The following is a 25,880-nucleotide window of genomic DNA, read 5'->3' on the forward strand; positions in this document are numbered from 1 at the left end:
TATTGTGCTGTCCTGGTGTTACCTCTCTTTACTCTGATACCCCTAAAGAAAGTGAAGTCAACCAGTTAGTAATAAATACTTTTATGTGAAGAACTAAGAGGTTTGTTAGAGAACAAATAGCATCAAAAAGACCAGAAACATGAAGAAGGTCAGGGATAAAGTTGAGAAATTACCTAAGGCAGCATTAAGTTATATATATCCCAAGCTTTGAACATCTTAGAGGACTCTTCAACTCATAATTTGAAAAAGTAAAGATTGCGGTACAAATACAAACCTGCCAAGAGGATTGGGGTAACTATGGAGGAGCTGCAGAGATACACAGCTTTCAGGAGTTAAAACACTAAATGTTCACTCCACAAATCTGGTCTTCAAGGAATAGTGGCAAGAAGAAAGTTGAAAGTCAAAAGTTATGTTTATAGTTTTCCACAAGGGACTGATACTGTATGTGGATGAGCTTTAGTCAACTGAGACTAACTAAACCCTTTGAGCAACATCTAATCCACTTGAGATAAATAAAAAGCAAAAAAAAAAAAAAAGAAGCGTGAGGTGATTATTTTTCAGCTGGCACCAACCAACGCAACAAGTAGCTTCTCATTTCTCAGATGAAGTGATGCTCCCATCATGCCCAGGGTCTATTGTAGCCGAGCTATAATATCCAGCTGATGACCTGAATATACTGAATGACGAGGTTATTCCATCAACGGCTGGTTTCTTCCCAAATGGCACGCCCACATTCAAAGATGACAATACCAGGATTCATCGGGTTCAAATTATGAACGAGTGGTTCAGGGAGAGTGAGATTTTTTTCACACCTCTGTCACCACAGAGTCCAGATATTTAACCATATTGAGAGTTTTGGGATGTTTTGAAGGAGGTCAGACTCTTTTTTTACCAAGATTTTGAAAAACCTATTGGAACTGGATGGAAAAAAATATTGTGATGTTGCAGAAGCTTATAGAAAAACGCAGTGAATGCCTTAATCAAAGCTAATGGCAGTCTGAAATATTAGTGTGTGACATTAATGGTGGAGGTGACTTTTTTTTTTTTGCAACGTTATAATGGTAAAAGACAAGTACGCCATTAAAAAAAACTGCATTCTTTACTTAACTTTTAATTTCTGTATGTTCTGTATTTGTATTTTATGTTTTTGTAAGGACCCCGTTTAAAAAGGAGATGCTACATCTCAGGGGGTTATTCACAAAATAAATAAATTAATTAATACATTTGGAAATTCTTTATTCATGAAGAAGAAAATAAAAAGAAACTTAATCCACGTCTGCTTATCTGCACAGAAACTTACCAATGTTGGGGTGTTTCAAAAGACGGCAGATACGAGCCTCTCTCTCAAGCTTCTGGTGGTCTGAGGGAAAACAAGAAAAAAAGAACAAGTTAGAACAAGATGGAAAAAAGAAAAACAATTTTAAAATGTTTAAAACAAAAGTAACCTCAGAGACACGTATACATGTTTAGTAAGCAGTAAAAAGCTAATTTTCACTATTTTACATAACCATTTTGACAGTTTTATGAACTTATTGAAAAAAAAAACTACCGGTATTCAAATTTTAGATTACAAGAGGCGCACTCTCCTAGCAGCATGTTCTCACAATGTTAATGGAAACTGTAAACAAAAAAAGGAAAAAAGAAGAAGAAATGATGCTTGGCTGCACAGTCAACTTTAGTTACTGCTCACAGCAGAGGGAGAGACGGACCAGAGACAAAACCACAGGCCAGAACCAAGACAATCCCATTAATCATGTGTACAGAGGATGTACAGAATGAATAATAAATAATAGAACAATGTCACTTGAAGAAGCTGTTATTTATGAAGAAAAAACATGTCACCCATTAATTGTCTTCTGCCTATCTGAGATTGAGTCTTGGGAAGTGAAACCCAGACACCCCAATCCAAGAAACACTCTCTAACTTCCCAAGGTATTAGTATGTAGTTCCTAAGAGAGCCATGCCTTGAAACATTTACCAATAGCACCCCAATAAAATGTCTAAAATCTAATTTCATAATCATTATTGAAGGTTGGAAAATGGTCAGTAAACCAAGACCTTTAAGTTTCACACCTGATGGACTGGGTTCTGAGACCAAAATTGCAACATTTGTTACATTTTCAGCTGGTGCAGTTCGCTTTCACACTACGCTGCGTCAAACAATCCAAACCCTTTGAAAAACTTGTTCTCCATTCGCCTGTGTTGGCGCTGCACCAGTACCTAATGAAGGAAACATCACAAAAACCTCTGAAGACATGAGGGCAATTTCCTTTTTTACGAAATGCAAACAAAAGTGGAGTTAGTGGTTCTCATATTTCTGTTTGGCAACAGATCATGAGCCTTTTCTTACTGCAGCGTTAGACTTACACGTTTGCTTTGGTTGTATATACCCAAAATGCCCTGCTCTAAAGTTTGACTCCAGATTTTGGAGCGGACTCCAGTCCTACATACACGGTAGCGGTGGGAGTTTGCCCTACAATCGGTGTATCACTGGTTCGATTCCTGGTCTGCCCACATTCATCAGTTGTGTCCCTGGGCAAGACCCTTCACGCTTCGTGCAAAAATTACAACCTCACTTCTGTCAGATTGCCCCAGGGCAGCTGTAGCTACAATCCAGTAGCTTGCCATCATCAGCTTGTGAATGTGCCCTTTGAGATTTCAATTGTAGATATACAGGGAGTTATAATTAAAATTATTATTATTACTACTACATTTGAAACACACTACAGTTTACTTCAAATGAACCAAGACCAAGGTTTTTAGGCGGATCAGAGTTCACTTTTTTGGTCCGCATCAGAGTTTGATTGCACATTTTCACCTGCCCAAATGAACTGGACTTTCTAGCCAAACAAGAGTTCAAGTAAAGCGGACTAAACAGGGATGGTGTGAATGCACCCTTATCCACAGCAAGTCTGAACAGTGCCCAGATTACGACCAACCCAGCTCCAATCAAATCCATCTAACCTTTCCTCGCCTAGACTCAACGCTCACTTGTGAACAAGGTGAGAACACTTAAAACTCCCACCTTGAAGCGCAAACTAACCCTCAACCCAGAGTTAGCAATCTACCAGTTGGAAATCAACTGGCTAAAATTGGCCTTGGTAGGTCATCAGATTATTCCAGAAAACACAGATCAGAAATCTGCAACAAAATCTTTGATCGGTGTACCCTCTAGTCATAAAATAAGCCTCTGTGTTGAAGAAGATGTGAGCATTTGCATTTCAATGTACACATATACAGAAGGGGTTCCTATGAAACCCATTAGACAAACTCTGCTGTATTTACTCCTCAGGCTGGGAGGAGATCCTCACAAGAAAAATACTCAGTTCATGTCCAGACCTACCATACATCCTTGTTTGAGGATTTAACCAAATCCCACAGCAGCTCTAAGAGAGTGTGTGTTTTAGAGTTGTTGGTTTGTAAATCAGCCGACACTCCTCAACCGGCTAATCTCTATGGGATGCAGAAACCGCAAAAACAAAACCCCAGTGAAGAAGGAGCTGAGGTCATGAGTCAGGTGGCGCAAGTGTGAGGAGGACGCACTATAAGTCGATGTGTGTAGATGTGCGTGTTTTATCACTGTGGTTAAGCCAACTAACTCCACACAGCTCCATGGCGATTACATGACACAGAGGCCGGCTGGCTAAGATTTGCATTCATTTCCCCAGAGCAGCAGCAACCCCAGATAAAATTCACATGCTGCAGCAAAACCATCACCCATCACTTATCTTACCGCCCGTGCAGTTTAAACACTTCTCAACTTGTTGATAAAGCGAGTTTAAAGTTGAAGACAGGAGTTCCAAGAACGATCATCAAGTACCTTCAACTAACCTTCCTGTAGGTGTGTATTTCCCTCAACTGTGAGGAAGCGACTGAATGACAGAGAGACCTGAACCACCTCCTAATTACACTGGTGACGCAGGATGGAGAGACAGGCAGAGAAAGAGATAGAGAGAGGATTACGTGGAGCGTCCATTTGCTGGAAGTGGATCACAGTTCTCCTGTGCGTGCGCGCGCATTTGTAAAACTGTCTACCACAGTGCAGTGTCACTGCAGCACTAATTCATTCAATCTTCTTATTTGTTGGTGTGTGAGAAAGAGAGAGAGAAAGAGGGTGGTAAAGGAAGGCAGGAAAGAGAGGGCTGGAGGGTAATTACGGGCACTTCCTGCTGCTCTCTAATTGGCCATCTGCTTTGCCACGGGGCAGGCCCAAAGCCGTCTTACATTAGCTGCAAAGGATGGAGACTACCCCACATAGTCGCACACATGCATATACACCCCTTTATCAGCCACACAAAGTTGACAGTTCAACTGAAGGCTCGTGAATTCAGCTCAGTCTGTTTTGGGTGAGTTTGATCCAAGCTGTTAGGACGAGGAAATGCTGTCAAAACAGCTGAGGAAACTCGATGCTAATAATGTGGCAGTCATTCAGGGACGAGGTTTGGCATTCTCTCTAAAAATAGCTGCATGGGTTCTGATTTGCCTAAAAAATACATGCATCTACGTTTGATTTGTGTGCACCAGGTTAAAGAGAAGTACTGCTTCAAGGTGCTAACATTAAAGACAGAAAAAAAATCATTACAATGCAAAATATCTCCACTCAACAAAAATTTTATTTTTATTGGTGATGCACCAATCGATTGTCTCAATTATAGCATCAAAACTGTAAATCTGTTAACGCCTAAAAATTTTAATTCTACATCTCACCTCGTTACTCTTCTTGTCAGGCTTGATTTTTAAGTCTTGTTACATTTGTAAACTTTGCTGAAGGCTAGTTTCACAAACCATTCTTCATCACTCCCCCCACCCACAAAGCTGGCTTGTCTAAATGAAAGTCAGGCGATGTGGGTCTGTGACGACCTCGCCTAGCGAGTCAGTGGTGTAACAGAGGCAGGCTGAATTTTTATGCCATGAAATCATGCATTCATCAGTTTATCCTACAAAAGAAAGTGTCTAGTATCAGGCACATTTTGTCGACTCTCTGCTGACACTATTAATAAACACTAAGGACCTAATGGCTACACAAATCAGAGATGTACTCAGATACAAAGACCACTAATGAAAATTGGATAAAGGGAATTTGACAACATGAGCTGAAGATTGAAACAACTCAAAAGTAATGAGAATCACTATGATGCTTTCCAGTAAAGCAACTAAATAGCATAAGAGTGGTAACTTTAGGACAAGAAACTGAGGCTGTGCGATAAAATAAATGTTCGTTCTCACCCCCTCTCTCTGCCTCGGCACACAGTTGCTGCAGACAATGCAGCAAGGGCCCAGTTTCCAGTGTCACTTCAACAACTGAATTAGAGCATTCATTCTGCTCAGATGCTCACATTACACCTACGCTTTTTAGTGCCGCCATGTAAAAGTAACTAATGTACATCTAGGCAGGGGCCAGTTCATAATTCTCATGATTTGATAACTTCCAGTTAAAATGCCACATTTTCATGGACTACAAAGACACAAAACAACATTTTATAACAAGATATTACTTTTATTTAAGACAGAAAAACAAGCCAATCAACCAATTATTTGACATGAACTCAATATATTTAGATGTGAATATTTCTGGTGGAAGAAGAGAATTGTGTCAAGGTTGCTGACATGTGTAGTAATCGCAACATTTTGCTCCCCTTAGTCCCAATTGATCATCATATAAATACCAGAGCCTTACTGAGTATTGGTTACCTGGTTAATTAGCCATCTAATAGCACTGTATTAATATACAGCATCACAAATTCTACAAATAATAGTGTGTGCAGCATTGATATCGCAAAGGACTGTTTAAGTTTTTGCATGGAAAACTGGAGCCAGTGTAATAGATGAGAAAAATAAGTGAATAAAAAAAAAACTTACCTAAATCTTAAGATTTTCTAGTATGCATACCTGTCAAGTTTTGGACTTGAGGATTCGGGAAACCGTCCCCTGCTGCTGTCGGAGCGGGGGTTTTGCGTGGGGCTGAGGGTGGGGAGGTGGGGAGGGAGGTGGGTTGGGTAACATAAGTAAATGTTGAGTAATTATGCTTAACTTTGCATAAATATTCGCTCATACCTTACAGAAATCTAAGAATCTAATTTTTCTAATCTCTGAAGAATATTTCTTTAAATGCAAAATCAATCTACTCAAGTAAGAGTAGCAACAAAAATATTAAGAAAGAAGCACAGTGCAGCAAAACTACTCTTATAAGTGCATTTTTTCCCAAAAAGTTACTCAAGTAAATGAAACTAGTACTGCCCACTTTTTCACAGAGAGAACAACAAAATGAGTAGCCTATTCTTAACAAGCTTAATGTGATATATTGGCATTAACTAATCATCATTTATCTAACATTATCTGCATCAAACAGCATTAATCAACTCTGTCTTTTAGCTGGAAGGGAAAAAACATGCAAATATTTTTTTGGCCTTTTGCTGGTTTGCTACCATGATTCTCAGACACACCTGTGCAGCTCTGCACAGCAGCAGCGTGTCTCCGTCACAGGTGTAAAACCGGCGCTCATGTTGCATTTAAAGGCAGCTCAGAAAAACACGCTACGATATGTTAACAATGGATTAAATAGTTGTAACAAGGCGTAATTACTCTAATATTGGAATTTATGGGAAAATCCTAACTCTGGAACACGCAGGGACAGAGGGATAACGTATGGTAGTTTCCCGGCCAAAACGGGAGACTTGACAGGTATGAGTATGTCGTTGCCCTTGTATACTCCCAGTAGTACTCCAAGGGCAGAATGGCATAAGAGACATCATTCTGCACAATAAAGCCTAAAACAATTATTAAACTTGCTGATACTTATTCTATATTTTTGTAGGTCCATTTGTGAAAATCAAAACAAAAAGTCATAACACAAGGTTTCCCCAGAAAACTTGCTAAGCCTGGTGGCTGGGCGCTCGGTAGTCATTCATCCAGCGGCCCTTCGTGTTTTGAGTTAAAAAAATGTTTCAAGTTGACAGGAAATTTGAAAATATCACTTGATAAGTATGTGTTATTGGAAGATTAATATCTCAACACCAACTATAAAGTCTTAAAAAATGCAAATATTAATAGAAAACTGAAATAAATAAGCTATGCTAAGCCTGGTGAGGACACAAGTAAAGCCTGGTGGCCCGCCAGGCTTATAATACAATGGGGGAAACCCTGTAACATATACATATTTTAGCAGGTACATGACAACGTACTTTTCTGTTATAAACAACAGCAATTAGACATTTAATGCTTGACACAATTGCTTCAAATCTTACTTTGTACTAGTGGTTAGTCCAGTCCTAGGCACCATGAACTCCATTAAGATGTTTTCCCTTCACACCTTTTCTTTGGCTTCCTCCCTTCCTTACCTCCTTTCCCCTCCCCCTTCCTCAGATTACTGCAGTGTTTACTAGAGCTTTGACAGACTTACCCACCAGGCCAAGCAAGAGGCCACACTCGCCTCATAAGGGTAAAAAAATTACCCAAATCCTCCCAGGCAGAATGTTTTTGTTTGCATGTATCAATCTGTAAAGCTGCCCATCTACAAAACTAAATCTACAGATTCTATCACTTATTATTACGTTTCACTTTATCATGCTTCTTTGGAGAGCGGCATCACTGAACTATGCTTTTAAAATGCATCCTCTTCTATAAGCAGACACACACACCTCCTCTTTACTTTCTGCCTCTGCAAAGAGCCCACAGCTTTCTGCTGAGCTCTTACTTTTCATGGCTGGGACATTAATACTAGAAGCTACACTATGTGGACACTTGATGGTACGGATGGAGCAATAATAGCATTACAAGCTCGCACCAAACAGACATGCACTATTAGCATCACTCTGTGCTCTCTTCGTCTACATCATGCAGACAAATACCATCACCGTCAACAACAGGGCAAACAGGGAGGCGCCTATGGATTCTGTGGGGTCTTAGTGGTTGATGAAGATACATTGAGGATAAGTGGATTAGCCTCAATACAAACCAATCTCCCTGCTCAGAAAGACCAGAGACGGGCAATGAGGGAGAGGTGAGAAGCTAATGAGAGGAGGCAGGAAAGAAGAACAAAGAGGCCCAGGTGTGTGTGAAAACTACGAGGAGATCTGGGTCTTTAATTTGCCATATACAAAACAGAAGAACGCAGTGAGATATTTCATCATCATTACGAACCACAACAGATGTCGGTGAACTCCACATGCATGTACAATACACACAGGACAATGTGAAAAGAGAAATCTTCTCACAGACACCTGAAAATATTTATGTCTCGTCATTTATGTTTGGATCTCGATGAGCCTGGATCGATGAATTGTACAAAAGTGGTGCAATTGCATACTGGAGCAGCTACAGCAACTTATTCATTTAGGCGTTTATAAAGAGCATCAATAAACGATTAAAAAGTTGCTGATAAGACTTGACAGACAACAACTTAATAAAATATTTCCTCTGCTGTTACAACTGCTGTGATTTTGCCATTAAGCCGACAGCTGCCACTACAAACTGCATGAAATCTGTTAAAGTGGACAAAGCAGCAATCACTTCATTATACTATTAAATTAGCATCACTTGGACACTCAAAAATAATTTAATGTAAAAGTGTTTAGATCAGGTGCATCTTAAAAATAAGCCTGTCGCAATAAACAATTAATTAATTGCATAATTAATTCAAATGAGCTTGATATGTTCCATTCTGGTTAATGTTTTTGTAAGGAAAATTTTGTTTACAAAGACATTATAATCCATTTTATTTATGGTTTCAGTAGTAAGTTGTTTTTATTTCCGTTTTATTTTGTATATTTAAAACATCTTCTGGTTCTAGTGTTAAATGTTATTTACAAAAATCATAGTTTATTGTTCTTTGAAAGGGCAAGCTAGCATTATTATTATCAATATATCACTTAAAATTGACCTCAAAGCAATGTTATCATTTATCACAATAATTACTGGGACAATTTATTGGCCAGTGATATTTGAAATGTTGCGTTACGGCCTACACAACCAAGAGGAAGACTGCTGGCTCTACAGTTGTCCAGCAGGCAGACACTTATTCCCTCCGTTAGGAGGATAAGCCAGAAAAGGTCGCTCCTGAAGAAGCTGCCTGTTCACAAGGTGAAGTGTACAAGCATATCAGTGGAAAGTTGAGCTGAAGGAAAACATGAAATAATAAAAATGGTGCAAAACTGGGCTACAAACAATTATTTTAGTAATAGATTAAGCTATTGATTATTCTGACGATTAATTGGCACATTCCGTAGACTTTTAATTTAAGCCTTTTTATACAATATTGGAAACACAATAAATGCAAATAATTCAATTAAACATTTTATTGCCTAACAATGTAATACCAGCATTCCTTCAGTATGTAGCAAGGAATCCGTCTGCAGCTAGAAAATGCTTATAAACTTCAATATATAAAAAGCTCAGCCATTTCCTGCTCGGCTTATCAATACAGGCTAATCTGTTGACTATTTTTTGGATTAACAAGTTAATAATTGATAGCAAAAGGTGCTTAATAGGAAAGAGTATTTTTTTTACAGAATTTGAACCAGGTGAAGCTCATATTTTGCAACCAGTTCTGGATATAATATATACAAACCAAGTTTTTCCTATGGTCTAAAATACAAAATGTTTATATTTCTTGTACAGTTTTGGCTTAATTTCTGCTCTTAATATCCAGCAGAAATGGCCTTTTTTAGTCCTTATGCTCCTGTTAATTAATCGATTACTAAATTAGTTGTGTATTATCACGATTAATCTGATGTATCGTTTCAGGCCTAGTGCAAAATAACAGATGACTGCAGCCTTTAGAAAACTGTGGAAAAAAACATTGAGCCTGGAGACGGTGCTTCATGAGTCAGGACACGCATACGACGGATCCAAGACTTGGCCTACAACTGTCACATTCCTTGTGTTTGCATTTCATTTGGAAACCAAATGAGTCTGGAGAAGGAGTGAAGAGGCACAGAATCCAGGTTGAAGTTTCCACAGACGGTAATGATTTGGAGAGCTGTGTCATCAGCTCGTGTTGGTCAACTGTGCTTTATAAAGTTAAACGTCAGCGCAGCCGTTTATCAGGAAATCTTAGAGCACTTCATCCTTCTCTCTGCTGACGAGCTTTATGGAGATGCTGATTTCATTTTCCAGCAGGACTTGGCTCCGGTCCACGCTGTTAAAAGTACCAATACCTAGATTAATGAGCATGGTATCTGACCCAACAACACAGCCAAGCTGAAGGCTGCTGTAAAAGCAACCCGGGCTTCCTTAACACCTCAGCAAAGCCACAGGCTGATTACCTACATGCCACACCGTCAAGATGCCATAATGCAGGCAAAAGGAGCCTTAACAATATACTGAACTGACATTTTTGAGTATGTGGTCTTTCTTAAAAATTCCTCATTTTTTAATAGACTTGAAACATATTCTAATTCATGAGAAACAGATTTTTTTGCCATAATAACCAAAACCAACATTTGAAATATATCACTCTGTGCAATGGATAATGTATGAGTTTCACTTTTCAAATTGAATCTCTGAAATAAATAAATGATATTCTAATTTATGTAGGTGTACCTGTAAAGACACTTTCACTTTTGTTTATTTTTGTTTTTTAAATGAGCAGTCATTTGTTTAACAAAACAAATTCTTAACATTTAAAGCCAACAAATCAAATCAAGCATGTACATTATTTGTGTGTGTGTGTGTTTGGAGGGATACCATACCTCTTGCAGAAAGCTTCTTAGTGTTGATGATTTTTGCAGCATACTCCTGTCCTGATGACTTCTTTACACACCTACGCACCACTGAAAAAGCTCCCCTACGAACAAAGGGCACAAACAGCCAAAGATTAGTTCCTTTTCAAATGCGCTCCCCTCACACGTTCAACAAAGTGTGACATTTGAAGCGGCGCTCTAGCCTAGTCACAGTGGTTTGTTTTTGAATGTTCCCCCTCGCATGCTCACACAAACACCTTTTTTTTACAGTCATTGCCATCAGGGCATCAGAGTAGAGGAGATGAAATGGTGACATAAATCAACAATAATATCACATTTGTTAAGATCGGCTGCAATTCTTTCAACATTTTAAAAAACTAACTAGAGGAAGGGGAAAAAAACCCCCAAACTTTAAAATCAGTTTTCAAAAGCAAACATAATACGGGTATAAATATGCTCAAACACAAAAGCTAGAATTTCACTTTGGCCCAGAAAAAGATCTGCATGTATTTTGGAAAATATAATTACAGCAGCCTGTGTTATCAGCACATTTTCTAGCTTTCCTGTCATATGAAGGCAACTTTCATTATTCCTAACGACGAGCGACCCGCTGCAACTTTCTGCTGCACTCTGCCCGGATCTTCAATTATTTAACAGCAAATGAGAGGTGGCAGGTGACACAAGTACAAGTCAGTCCCTCGATAGTAATAGACTGCGACAGAGCCAAAAAAAAATAATTCAAAATGCATTAACATAATGGTCGCTGAGACAAAAGCAGAGTCAAGTCCAGGGGAAAATCAGAGGCCAGAGGAGGCCAGATCCACTTTGGACAATGTGTAGGTGTGTACACCGGCTGCGCTATTGGTGCCATTGATTTATCTCAATTACAGGGGCAGACTGGAAATGGCAGCTGCAAATTAAGGACAGTATATCTTTATAGGAGCAATGTCCTCCTCCTCCGGCTGCTGCTGTTGCTGCTGATGATTTAGGTAAAAGAAAATGGGAGACACCTCACACTAGTAGCCTGATTTGCTTTTTATTGTTTGAAAGTCTGTCAGCATTTAGATTTTGTGACCTGGAAAGAGTTTTGGCAACTTGAAATTCAACTTTTTGCATCAATTATCATCATCTCCTCCCAAGTTGTCTGGAGATGCACCAATCAGACAACCAGAGATTATTATAGGCCGATTTTCCCTTTGACTGGCTCTGGCTGATGACTAGCCGATGAAATACTGGAAATACTAAACAAAACAAAAAAAATCTGAATCAGCCCATGTTGGAACCTGCTTTTCAGACCTCAAAGCAAGCCAGAAATCGGTATTAAGATATGCAAATTCTTTAAAGAAACTGAAAAGGAAATATTTTCCGTATAGAATTAGGCTTCAATTCTTTAAAACAAAATTGTATAAAGAAAAACTGCAGTCCAACAATTGCCATGTGAGCCTTTAGTAATATGAATGATACTTTGTAGTTTCAAGACATAGTAGTTGAGTAGCTGTAGCACTGCAATGTCATAGAGGCAACAATCAAAAAGTAGATGCCATTCACTGGTATACGCACGGCGTCACCTGTACGATTTTTATTAGGATACTGACGAAAGACCCAAGAATTTACAGTTTCTGAAATGATTCCATTTTGTTAATTATTTTGATTGCATTTCAGACCAACTGATCACTGGCTCTTCAAAATGTACTAGTATTGTTAATTACTGGCAAAGCTTCACTTTGTCCTAAAATGCAGGAACTTTAGACTGGAAAGTACAAACATCCTGGTTAGTGAGAATCACTTCCTTTAATTAGCAAACCTCTTAATAAATAGGGATTGCATCATAAATAATTATCAACTGAAAAAAGAAATTGTATTAGAAACTGTGATTTAGCCTCACATGAATAGCGAAAATCAGCAAATACTTGAGACGTCCTAATTTCAACAATCTTCCTTGTTACCGCTTATGGAAATTCAGCCAATCAGCACCAAGGAAAATAAATGGTGCTTCTGGATTGGCTGTTTTGCAAACGCCAACCAACATCATCTTAATTAGTGCTGAATACCACACACTGTGAGAAAATGCTACGTCCACATCAACTTATAAATAAAAATCTGATGCTCTCGTTGTCCCTTTGTTTCCTTTTTCTTAATGGTTAGTCTTTCTTAGCTGGATAAAAATATAAACCGTGTCCAAAATATATCCAATGGCAAGGTTTCCCCTAGAAAACATGCTTAGCCCAGTGGTTGGGTGCTCAGCAGTCAATTCATCCAGTGGCCCACCACATTTTTGAGTTAAAAAAGTGTTCAAAGATGCCAAGAAATTTTAAAATATCACTTGATAATTATGTGTTTTGGGTTTTTTTTCCTGATTTTTAACAAAACAATGAGCACCATCCATAGTCATACTTGAGACAGTACTTTGGAGAAAAATAATGTGTTATTTTGAAAATTGGAAAATTAATATCTGAACACCAACTATAAACTCTTTAAAAAAATGCAAACATTAAAAAAAACATAAATAAATAAATAAGCAATGCTAAGCCTGGTGGGGGCACAAGTAAAGCCTGGTGGCCCGCCAGGCTTATAATGGGGGAAATCCTGAATGGTAATACATTTGATGCTTTAAAATTTCTGTAATATTCGTGGTGACCAGATGAAGCATTACTGAAAAGCTCTTTTCAGACATAACAGGCATGTAGAGCGTGCCTCGCTTAGGGAACAATGGCTGCACTGCAAGTATTGAGGAAGACTGAAATAAACAAGTCATCACCAGCTTAATGTGAGTTCATGAAGGAAAAGAACTAATAATTATCAATTCTCTCTAACAAATTGTGATTATTGTATCATTAAGGATTTTTATCTCTCTTGTCTAAGGAAGCCTAGTGAAAAACACCAATCTATTGTCAAATTTCTCAATAGTTGTCAAAAAATAAGACAGTATTCCAAAGTTATGGACAATATTGGTCAATTAGACTTCTTTTATTAGCAATAAAAATGTTTAATATGCCATTATGCCCAAGATGAGACAGATTTTACAAAGTTAGTAATCTCTCAGCTATCTTGCGATGTTAAGCTTTTCATCATTCACAATTTTCCACAGTTAAACCTGATTACTGAACGTAGCACAATATCTTTAATTCTTTCCCAACACTGTGTCCTTTCACTCTCATCTTGGACAACTTTATCCACAGGCTAGTTTCACAACAAGGCTTCGTGTTTTGGCCACAAATGCAACATAAAGAGCCTGAGAGCGCAGAACCAGCAAATACCAGCAGTTAGTTTTTAATGGAGCATAGTTTACACCACGTCCCATTTTGCAATTCCTCGCCAATTCTGCTTTATGACGGCCTCGTTCTGAGGCTCACTGACGTAAAAATTGTGAGTTGGACGGTGTTTAAATAACAAGTGGGCATCTATGGAGGTGAAAATTGCACCAAATAAATAACTCTGTGGCTTCTTGTTACATGTTAAAATGTATTAAATTAAAATGACCAGCACCCATGAGCACTGTCAATTTACATTACTGGCTTTATTTAATCACAGTTTTATTAGTTTTAGCATCAGGCACTGCAAACACACATTAAGTGTGAGAGTAGAGGGTAGTGAATGCCCATCTAACAGGCCAGACACATTACTGAGATGCAGAATTTGCATATATGCAACTTAAAATACAATATGCTATCAAATATTGCAGCTTTAGGTGTTTTTGCAATTCAACGTACTTTGCAGCTCTAATCTCAACATTCCCTGACATTTTCTTGCTGAAGAGAAAATTGTCTCACAAAAGTCCAGAATATGAACGCCAATGCTTCAAGTTTGACAAAGTCTATGTTTCAGACAGAAAGCAGTTGTTGACATAGTCTGCTCACAAACTGCTCATCAGGATGGACAACACCAAACGCAAAGCCATTAAAGAAACCTCCAACACTTAAAAAAAACAACGCATCAGACAATACACAAACGATTCCTAAGAAGTATAAAATGATAAGTAGGCATTTCATTTTCTTGTAGTCTATGAGCGCTAAGCTACAGGAATATTAAGCAGGGGTTTATTTGATGAAAATGGACTGCATTTGATGATCTCTAGTTACAAATCTACTAAATTTGATCTGGTTGAATCTGGACTGAATAATTCTACACTGGTTTACAAACACACAGATTTGTGAAACCTTTATTCTACATGACAATAATGCAAACTGGAATAAACAAGTCAAATCTGGTGTCAATTATGCAATTTTTTCAAAGTTGGTTAGCTTTTCTTTGTGAAAGCAACATTTCTCTTAAGAATTTTAGTTGTTCATAAAATATCTAAAATCTCACTTTGTGAACCCACAATCTTACATTTCAATGTATATTAGAATGTTAAAACACACCAAGTTTATTACTTCTGTGTCTCTTGTATTTAAAAATTAAATATGACGAGTCCATTGTAGGTCTGTAAAAAATGTAGTTACAAAAAGCAAGTCTTCGGCTGCTAACTGCTCTGTAATCATTTCATTGTCATTTTGCCGCTAGCTGTGCTTTTGCCTCAAATACTACTTATTAAATCACTATTATGCAGTTTCAAGAATTTGTAATGATGCCTTATTTATGCATTTACAAATAAATTACTTTTTACAGAACATTACGAGTTTAAGTTGTAGTCTGACAAAACTTTGCTTGAATAATCTGAAATCAACCAAATGCATGTTCCAAAAAGAACAACTTACTTTAAACATGAGCACATTGTTAGTAGAAGTGTGCCAATAAATCGGCCACCGAACATAATCAGCCGATTTCCGTGAAAATGTATGTGATCGTGATCGCCGATCACTGTCTGATGCTGTCGATCACTAAAACCGATCACCAGTATCTCACTTCGCTCAGCTTATGTTCCTTCACACTGCGCAATCGCAAATCCTAAGCGATGTTGTGTAGAACTATAACGCTCTGAGAGTGAACGGGGAAAAATACCTCGGGGGTGAAGCACGTCAAAAAAACAATTTAAAAAACAATATTAGCCAAACTTTGGCAGATTTTGGCTATTTCAAGGCTCACTGCAGGTAAAAAAGACATCCGGAGCGATCACTCTGCCGCTACAGCAGCGCACAACTACCAACACTCGCACGGATCAGCATGACGATCAGAAAGCTAAACAAATAACCCGAAAAATAATTTAAGTCTTCGAGCAGGCGGTGTGAAATCCTGGGTTCTGCTCTCGCTTCTGGACCGCCGCTAGGTGCTACTGGTAGTAGGCAGGGCGTTTCTGCTCCAGCCAGCAGAGAACTCTCACACTGAACGTCTGCTTAAAGCTGCAGCATGTAACTTAAACAAAAAAGAAAAGATATATATTTTACGTTCGCTATGTACTAACATGAGACAGATAATCTCTTGGGGAAAGAATCGATCTCCTCGGTTTCCTCCCTGTGTTCTGCAGAATTACTACGCCAATCAGAACCAGCATTAATCAGCTGGCCAATCAGAACCAGTACAGAACAATTAGCCATGCTCTCAGAAAGTTTTGATTTAGTAATTCAGGATTGTTTATTTTCATGCAACCTGCATTTAACATTAAATGAATGTTTCCCCTTTTTCCTGACATTATTTATTTGTGATATTTATTTGACTCATGTATAATTTATGGTACTGAGAACCTTAATGTAAATATTATTTAACTAATTGCAGGTTTTTCAGTTGTCATTTTGACAGAATAGCTGCTGTATTGGGCCTGCAAGTATTTTGCATGTGTTATGTCTAAATTAGGTGAATTTATTACCAGATCATTTTTCCACTTACCAGATCACATAGTATCATTTATACATAACATGAAAAATTAACCGCCAATCCAGGTGATCGATAATGATTGGTGGTAATCAGAGCATCCCTACTAATTAGACTAAGTAATTAACAGATTTCCTGTTTTTTTTAACCATTTCATGTCAGTATTTCCAGATTTAGCGGTAAGGTTTACTTTTAAAAAAGAAAATAACCTGAATATTTTGTTTCAAGACAAAATGTTCCTCTGTTGATATTTTAATGAGGAAAATCTGATTTTTGAACAAGAAGCGTAATGCTGCACATAAATTACCAGTCATTTAACCACTAAGCTACTAATAAAAATTGTAAGTTGTTCAACAAAAAAAGAACAATGTAAATTAAAGGACCTAAATCACTGCAAAATTTCAGCATTTAAAAAATGTTAATTTAACCAACATAGATAATGTTGGAATCAAGTGAAAACCTTAATGCTCTTTCAGATGATGTACTTTTGACATGCAACACTTTGAAAACTTTGCCAACTTGGATCACTTTAGATTAAAGTCGTAATTGATTGCCTCAACCGCAATTATAATCAGTCTGATAAACTTTTTATGAAGTGATGTGTTTTAATTTAGCCAAGAGTCGCAAATCTTTGTTTACATTTATTTTGTGGTATATAGAATATAAAATGTTACCCCAAAAATCAAACAATACCTTGAAAAACATGAAATTGTTAAGAATAAAAATACAATTTGTCATCAGGTTAATCATAAAAAAAAAATAGTTGACAGTAGCTGCTGCATACAAGTAATTACTCCTGTCAAATTCAATGCATCTTGTATTTTGTACAAGATGTGACAAATAGTGACAAAAAGTAATAAAGCCCCCTTAAGGGTGAGAGGTCTGTAGGACAAAGTTCGATTACACATTTACAAGTGGTAATAAAATTCCCAATTGGGTAAGTATTTGGGTCACATAATTCTGTGTTACAGTCATCACAATACCGAGAAAACACACCCGTGCCTCCTACCCGGTAAAGAGCCACAACAGCGGGCAAGCAGCTGTATGACAGATCCATAAGGAGAAAGCTTTTATTGACAACTGATGGTCAGGTCGGTGTCGGTCGGTGTACCGACATCATTTCACTGCAAGCACAACCCCGCGAATCCAGCAACGAATAACTTCCTGATCTAAAAATTCAGAGAACGTAGCCAAACTCAACGGGGTTACAGAAATCATTCTAGGGGGGAAGCTATCAACAGTGGCCGGCCTAGTTAGCCGCAGGTACACCGAGCCCGCACGGAGCTGTCACACTGTGGCGGACTTAAGCGGGCCGGTTAAATGTCAGAGGGCTGCGACTCTGGAGTCTCTCGGGGCCCCGCTGGCGGCTCCAGCAGACCAGAAAATACCGGCTGGCGAACACGGAAGGGCGAACAGCTGTCACTGCACCATCCTCTGTGCGGTTATCTCGTCTTTATAGGGGAAACAGTAGCGGGCTAACAAGGCTAGTTTATCAATATCAGCCATTGTAGCACGTCCGTTACTGCGGGAGATGCTAGTTCAGTTAGCCGAGAGCGAGCGGCTGTTTTAGCCCACGACAATAAGCACCCCGGCTCTAAAACACACAAACAAATCGCCAAAACTCGCCCAATGCGCATTTTGAGCCAGATATCACCTGCCAAGCTGGCTAAACAGAAATAATGTTCAAGCGAGGCTGCTGCTGCTGCTGGTGGTGGTGCTGCTGCTGCTGCTGCGGGGGTGGGGGACAAAACGACAAGCCAAACACGATGCTGCTTACTTCCCGAGCTCCTCGTACAGCTGGTACTCGTCGGTGAACCGGGTGGAAGTAGCGGTGGTCGCCATGGTTGGAGCCGTGAGAGAGAAAGAGGGGTGGGGAGCCCTAGCCTTGGGCGGCGGGGGAGGGGGGGTTCGACGGCGGCTGGCTCTCGTACGGGGGAGGGGGGTCCGAGAGGAGGGTAGCCTAGCCTCCGATACTGGAGCACCTTTCTGACAGGCAAGCAAGACTGAAAAGAGAGGAGAGAGGCGAGCAGATACGGAAAGGGAGGGGTCGGGGGAGGAGGAGGAGTGATGATGATGATGATGTGTGTGTATGTGTGTCGTAAAAAAAAAAAGGGGGAGAAATTCTCGCGAGAATAGGCACGTGCAGCATGAGACCAATGCCTCCAGTTCTTATGAAGTCATTGAAAGCGTGTGTAGCTGTGAAATATTTGCTTCACTTCAGTCATTTAGAAGAAAAATAAAAATAAAAAAGAGAGAGTCATAATAAATTCCTCGATGGGGAAAACCGAAAGGGGAAAGACGGTGCAGACGACTGGCTATTTGGAGATCCAGCTCTGCTCATGCATGCTCCAGATAAACCAAAGAAGATCCCAACAGCGTTTTACTGCACTGGCTGGGATACACCCAACCCCTGGGAGACACAGCTCACTGCAGCAGACACATACTTACAGACAGGTTATGAAACAAGCACGGTTCAGGGCAAAAAATAGAGAAGACCATGCTCTTCCTCATGATTGTTTACACAACTTATGACGAATTAAGCTTCATGCATTTTCTCCCAACATATTCACATTATTAGGAGCACTGTTTGCACAAATAGAGCCGATCACATTTAATCCATCCTAGCTGTGGAAAACATTGCTTAGTGAAGTCCCAACTGTTTGCTAGAATGGTAAAGAAAGAAAGGCAAATTAAGGTAATTTGTATGTGATTGGTTGGAAGAGGAAAGCAGCAATTGTGTGGACAAACAGCCTTTGTTGATGTCAGAGATCAGAGGACAATATGCAGACTGGTTTGAGATGATAGAAAGACAACAGTGTTCAAACAGCCACTTCTACCAACGAAGATATGCAAAATACCACCTTGGAAAACACAATTGAACAAACCCTGAAGCAGCTCAGTCACGGCAGCTTATTCCTGTCAGCGGAAAACATGAAACAAGGAAAATAAATTCATATGGATAATAACAAATTGGGAAAATGTTCCCTGATTTAAATGAGTCTTGAGTTTAGCTGCAAAAACAAGATGCTAGAGTCAGAATTTGGACTAAAATAGAAATTTTCACAGTTGGCCAGACTGGGGATGTTCCAGGTGTGACCAACAACTGATCGACACCAGAACCACTTCAGAGCACAACATCCGCACTTTCGAAATGATTCACAAAAGACAGAAACTATTTTTTCTTGAAGGCCTTGCTATATTAAATATATATACCAGTTACCTCCCCGTGGGAACAACCAATCACTAGGCAGGGCTGCGTCTGCACCTGCAGAAACCTGCCATTAGCTCCTTGGTGTTCTGTTGATCAGGAGGTGGTTCTACTGGCACCAGTCCACAAAGTCCAGACTCCAATATCTGTAGTCTGAGTCGTCCTCACCTTGTTTTCATGTTTCAATTTCAGTTGCACTAAACCCAATCCTATTAGTTTAATGCCTTCAGAACCCATCCAAGCACTGAATATATGCTTAGAACATAAATTCTGTGGCTGTGTCACAACGTTCTCCATCTGAACAGAAACAAAACTGAAGTTATTATCTTTGTATCTAAAGAGTAATGATCTAGAATCAACACACAGCTTCAGTTATTACAGCTGGAAATTAGCAATCAGGTCCAAAATCTGGCTGTAGTGATGGACTCAGACCTGAACCTTCAGAGCCACATAAAGACAGCTACAAAGTCAGCCTTCTATTACCTGAAGAACATTTCCAGGATTAAAGAAATCCATCCATGCATTTATCTTCAGCTGCACTGATTACTGCAACAGTGTCTTCACAAGTCTGTCTAAAAAGTCGATCCTCCAGCTGCAGCTGCTGGTGTTCTGACTAAAACCAGGAAGATAGAGCTCATCACCCCAGTTCTAAAGTCCTTCCACTGACTCCAAGTATCTCAGAGAATAGACGTTAAAATACTGATGTTAGTTTCTAAATCACTGAAAAACTTAGCACTAAAATACATTAAAGACTTGCGGTTGTTGTATCAACATTTCCAGACTAGAACCAAACATGGAGAAGCAGCATTCAGCTTTTATTCTCCACTAATCTGGAAAATACTTTCAAAACAGCTGAAACACTGAGTTCATTTTCAAATAGTTGCCTTTGATCCCTAACAACTGGAACATCGATCGGTATTTTTAATGTACTTGCTTGATGCTTTTGATGATTTCATTTGACATAAGCAGCTACCTTGGAAGGTAGAATATCTTCGGGTCCATTTAGCACTTTATCACGTCTGAAAAACTGTTTGTTTCCACTCCACTGTCGCCACATGCTTGCTCAGGAATATAAATGAGTATTTTTTACCAAATGACATTTAGTAATCAACTGAATCTGACCGTGTTTTATCACAATTTAGATTAAATTAAACTGCACGTATCTGAATCTGACTGTATGATTGGATTGAGCTGGACTCTAACAGGAGTAATGTCAATTAAATTTGGATTGAAAATGATTCTCTATAACTGGATATGACCTGATGATATCACAAGGACCACAAAGGAAATATCGAAGCAACATTTCAAGACATCAGCCAAGATGTTAAAGCTTGAGAGTTGTTTTCCAAATAGGTGCGACTTCAAATTTGTTAAGTTCTATACACAACTGCTGTTTTTGAGCCATGCTTACATCTAAGCAGAATTTAAAATTTATGTTTGCACAAAATTAAAATATTTCATAAAAAATTTAGATGTACTGAAAGGAATAGTGTCCTTCACCTCGACTGCATTGTTGGGTCTGGTGTCGCTCATCTTCCAACGTCTAGACAAGCATTTTTCCTTCCACTCAACTTTCTATGCACTCTGACTAGCTAACATCTTGTGGTGGGTATTTGTGATCGTCTGCCAGGCCGTGCATAGCATTCTGTAATAAACATTCCTTTATCTTAAATAAGCTAAATTTCTAAGGAACTACATTTTGGATTTTCATTTTTGCAATATGTCAGCTCGCTTTTCGTACTGAATTATTGAAATGAATTTACTTTTTGATGATATTTTCCTTTATTCAAATCCACCTGGCTAAACTGTGACGCAAAAGGACAACCCCACACAGTTTATGCATCTATTGAATAATGACTAAAGGTTTATCTGATTTTACCTCGTAACTGAGAGCGTGCCCTTGTAGGTAAATAAGAGGGACAGGAAGGGGCAGTGGGAACATTGCAACCTCTATATCAAGTTTCCACTGACAGGCGTGTACCTATGTTTTTTTCCACAGAGTGAGGGCTGTTAGCTTGGCGGCGCTAAAAGATGGTGTCACACAGATCCAGAGTGCCTCACTAAATGTTTAATGTGGCATGAGTGGGAGGCCGTCAGAGGACAGGCGGGTGGGGCTGCAGGCAGCTATAGAGCTGGAGAGTTACAGTTAGAGGCTCAGAGTGTGTGTGTGTGTGTGTGTAGGGGTGTGTGTGCGTGTGTGTGGCTGCCTGCTCAGCACTCCAGCCCAGAGGTGGGACAGCAAACAGCTCTGACAGTGAGAGAGAGAGAGGAAGAGAGAGAGAGAGAGAAAGAGAGAGAGAGAGAGAGAGAGAAAAAAGGAGCATAATAGTGATTTCACTTGAAAATCTTTCTGCGTGGTTGTCAGCGTGGGAACATAAAACAGTGAAAAGTTCAGATATTGCGAGGCAGTATTTGCTGAATCTGTGATGAGGAGCAGCGAAAGGAGGCCAGCATGTGTGTGTGTGTGTGTGTGTGTGTGAGAGAGAGAGAGAGTGTGTGTGTTTGTCAGTGTGCAAGACAAATGAGCACTGCAACGCAGGCTACACTGGCCCTTTCCTGCCCTCCTTTTCCTACGTGCTAACCCTGCTGCCTCTCCTCCTCTTCCTCCACAGCCTCCACAGAACTTATATAATTGTGAACTCCTCAGCCTTTGTTATCTCACACCGACCACACACCACTACGCCTTTCCCAGTTCAGAAGAAACACAAGAGCAGAGGAGGAAACGAGGAGTGAGAAGGATTTAATTTAAGAGAAATTATGTGATTTTTTTCAGCAAGTGTTAGGTTTATTCTTTGTATCGCACTACTGCACCCAGACCATGATGGTGGCACAAATATACAGCATCCATTAACATAACGGCAAATGTTATAAATATAAATTTAGTGCTCTTGCATGTGTCATTGCACATTCTCACATTGACTTTATTCAAGAGATCCATGTTTACTGACACAATCTATAATTCTATTTTATACTTTCTAGAATGATTTTTAATTAGTTATCCACTACTTCCTGTGTCTGGGATTTAAATCTAAAATAAGTAGTTACCTATTTATCAAAGCCAGACCTCAGGTCTTCATGTTCTGGTCTGCTCTGCAACCCCAGAAGCAGAACCAAATGAGGAGAAGCAGCATTCAGCCTCTATGTACCACAAATCTGGAACAAACTTCCAGAAAACCGTAAAACAGCTGAAACACGGACTTCCTTTAAATCTCACCTGTTTAGAGTTGTATTTGAAACGTAATCAATTGCAGATTTAACGATGGCACTTGACTTAATGTTTTGATTGTTGATTCTATGTTGCATGACTTTGTGTTTTTGTGTTTGTTATGATGTAAAGCACTTTGAAATGCCTTGCTGTTGAAATTTGCTATACAAAGAAAATGTTACTGATTTGATTGATTAAAACATGATAAAATCAATAAAGAAGGCAAACTCAAGCTTCTTTGGGAAACCTTTGGGAATCATGCAACTTTGTGAAATATTACAAGAGAAGTGATGCTCTCTTGCTAAAAGGGAGTTGTGCAAAGAATCAAGAGCAGGATTTCAAGTAAAAAATAAATAAATAAATGTATTAAGTAATTGTAGCTTTATAAATATCTTCAATCTGATATTAATCTACTGCAATAAAAATGAAGTTACTTTGAGGCACTGTAAGCAGCTCTGTCATCCTCTGCAGGCCACCAGCTGATGTTTGCTTCCCTCCTGATTCTGTAATGGAAAATCTGGCAGATACTTATGTTGCCATCACTTACTGTTCCCATGCCGCTCCACATTTAAAAACAAAACACCCACTGTCTGTAAAATAGCATGAAGCAGCCTGTTCTACAACAAACTGTTGTGCTGGAAGCTCAGAGAAAAGGCAGATCATTTAAACCCAGTGAGCAAAAATGTATGCTCACATATTTCATTAGGAGCATCTTAAAGTGCTGAAATGATTAATCGGATTAATCATGATTACTGAAATAATCGGCAACTAATTTCTTGATTAATCCTTAACTGGAAGAAAAAAACATAATGAAACATATCCAGAGCAATAATCAATCCAAAGTTGTACATTTTGCATTTAAGATGAAAACACTTATGTCTGTAAATATAATGAACTCCTCAAGTGGCATTGTGTTAGCTTCATTCACTGAAGGGAAGCTCTGTTGTTGCATTTTAGGCAATAAAATGTTTATTTTCTTATTTAAAAAGAATTTCACTTATTAGTTTATTTTATTTTTTAACACATTTCTTATATTATATAAATAATTCTTAAGTGGTTATATAAAAAATCTGTACAATGTGTCAAAATTTTTTATCTGATTGATCAATTAATTGTCAAAAGAATTGATAGATTAATCAATAACTAAAATAATTGTTAGTGGAAAATATCTTAGTATACTTGAAATATGACAAAACTAACTTACAAGTAGCTTTTCAACAATATCTAGGACGTAAGTTATAATATATATGTTATAACTACAACTTTTTCATTGATATTACTGTATTATTTACTTAAAACAATCTTCTAAAAGTTATTTGTAAGTTAGTTTTGTCTTAGTTCAACTGTATTAAAATATTTTCACAAGAAACGAGACCAAAATACTTTGTAGGATTTTGTTTATTACATTTTCTTTTCTTTTTGCAGAGCTTAAATCTTATGTTTCATTTGCAACAAACTCCAATCGTGTCCAGTAAACACAAGTTTGCGAAATTAGAGTCTCAGCAGCTTTGATACATTCAGGCCAGACTTCTTCCTTTGTTGTGACTAATGAGGATGACTACGCCATCTGTTACATCATGACAACTTACAAGGCGGCCGGGGCCAAGAGTTGAGTCATGACACTCCCATTCTCTGCAGCTTTGGAGCAACAATCCGACTGAATGTCGGGTGGAGGGGAGAGTGAGTGAGTAATAATGTCTCTCCTCCGTCAGGTCCTGTTGTCATGATGCCCTGCAGCCACAAGCCCCTGACCCCCTGATGCTCAGCGAGTTTGTCGTGGCTGAGCGGCGCAGCAACTTCGTGTCAACTTGTGTGGCTGCACAGAGGCAAAAAAAAAAAAGAAAAAAAGAAAGGCAAGGCATTGCTGATTAAATGCCAGAGTGCTCAGTCAGCTCGGACAGGAATGAATAAATGATGGTCGGCTTTTCTAACATCGCAGCAGAAATCAGACACATTCTCAGCTCCTGGCCTTGATAAATGAAGAAATCCGTCTACTTATGTCAACCGCTGACTTTTCTTGTGCCCATAAACCAACAAGAACCGTAGATCCTGCTCATAAAATCATACTTTGTTGACGAGAATCTGGCGACAAAACAGCTAAGAAGCCGGAAGAAATCTCATTTGCAATTGTGACAAGTCATCTAGAAGCAGGGCCGGCCCAAGCCTTTTTGGGGCCCTAAGCAGATTTTTATTTGGGGACCCCCCCCCCCATACCAACAGGTCGACACCAGATGATTCATTCAGCTTACATTGTACTAGTGTTGCTATGGCTATTCATTTTAATCAGACTGGAGTAGCACATTAAAAAAATATCTGAATTTTGAAATGCAGAGTGGTATTTAAATGTTCCAAAGTTATTTTAACTAGTTGAAACAAACCCTGAATTTACAATAAACAAGTTAAAAAGTATAATCTCTCTCTCCCTCTCTTTCTTGTTTTTTTAAAGTTACCATTTGTTCGGCTCATTCTTTTCAGGTCGTTCCTGAAAGTTTCTTTGGAAAAAATTGTATTTACAGGGAAAAATATCTTGATATGACAAAAGTTGCAGTTTGTCACAACAGACGCAGAGAAAACCAGATGACTAAACCTTGAGTTTTGATGCCATCTAGTGTTCAGATGGCGCCGGTGCAGAATTGCAGCGATAAAGGGTTTGACCTCATGATTGCTGAATTAACTTCTATTTTTTAAAATTCTGTCTTAAAGGAAAATTTCACTGATTGGAAAATAGTCTTTAACAACTAAAGGAGAAAAGATTAACATCTTTCCAATGCAGTAATTTAAATAATTTGAGCAACTTGATGATATGGGAATCTGCAGCAAAATGTTCTTCCTGCTCCTCAGGCTATTTCATTTTTAGAAATCCTTTCTAGTAGGGCCTTATTGACCCTGACCTCCCGTCATCCCAGCTGTATAAAATGTGTAGAAACTCAGTTAGCACTGATGGGAATGCAGTTTGTTTTCATAAAGCTGACGCTTTAAATTGTTCTTTAAAATGAATCTTTAGTTGTAACGTAATCTCATGTTAGGATAACATTTTCTT

At 38.8% G+C, this 25,880-nt stretch overlaps 1 protein-coding gene across 15 annotated transcripts in view; it reads right to left on the reverse strand.

Moving 5' to 3' along the window:
* The window catches only part of LOC102233374 (calcium/calmodulin-dependent protein kinase type II subunit gamma), a 59,411-nt gene extending 40,976 nt beyond the window's left edge, over positions 1-18,435 (reverse strand). For 5 of the 15 annotated variants that reach the window (XM_023340879.1, XM_023340874.1, XM_023340873.1 and 2 more), the window contains exons 1-3: positions 18,205-18,434; positions 10,689-10,783; positions 1,301-1,360 (exon numbers count right to left, since the gene is read on the reverse strand). In XM_023340879.1, the coding sequence (XP_023196647.1) occupies positions 1,301-1,360; positions 10,689-10,783; positions 18,205-18,269 (220 nt within the window). In that variant the 5' untranslated portion in view covers positions 18,270-18,434. Of the gene's footprint in view, positions 1-1,300; positions 1,361-10,688; positions 10,784-18,204 lie in introns of all 15 variants that reach the window. The other 10 variants (XM_023340877.1, XM_023340875.1, XM_023340882.1 and 7 more) reach the window with 7 other exon arrangements.
* Positions 18,436-25,880: the final 7,445 nt, after the last annotated feature.

This window comes from Xiphophorus maculatus, chromosome 10 (assembly GCF_002775205.1).
Source record: "Xiphophorus maculatus strain JP 163 A chromosome 10, X_maculatus-5.0-male, whole genome shotgun sequence".
In the NCBI taxonomy this organism is placed as follows: Eukaryota; Metazoa; Chordata; class Actinopteri; order Cyprinodontiformes; family Poeciliidae; genus Xiphophorus; species Xiphophorus maculatus.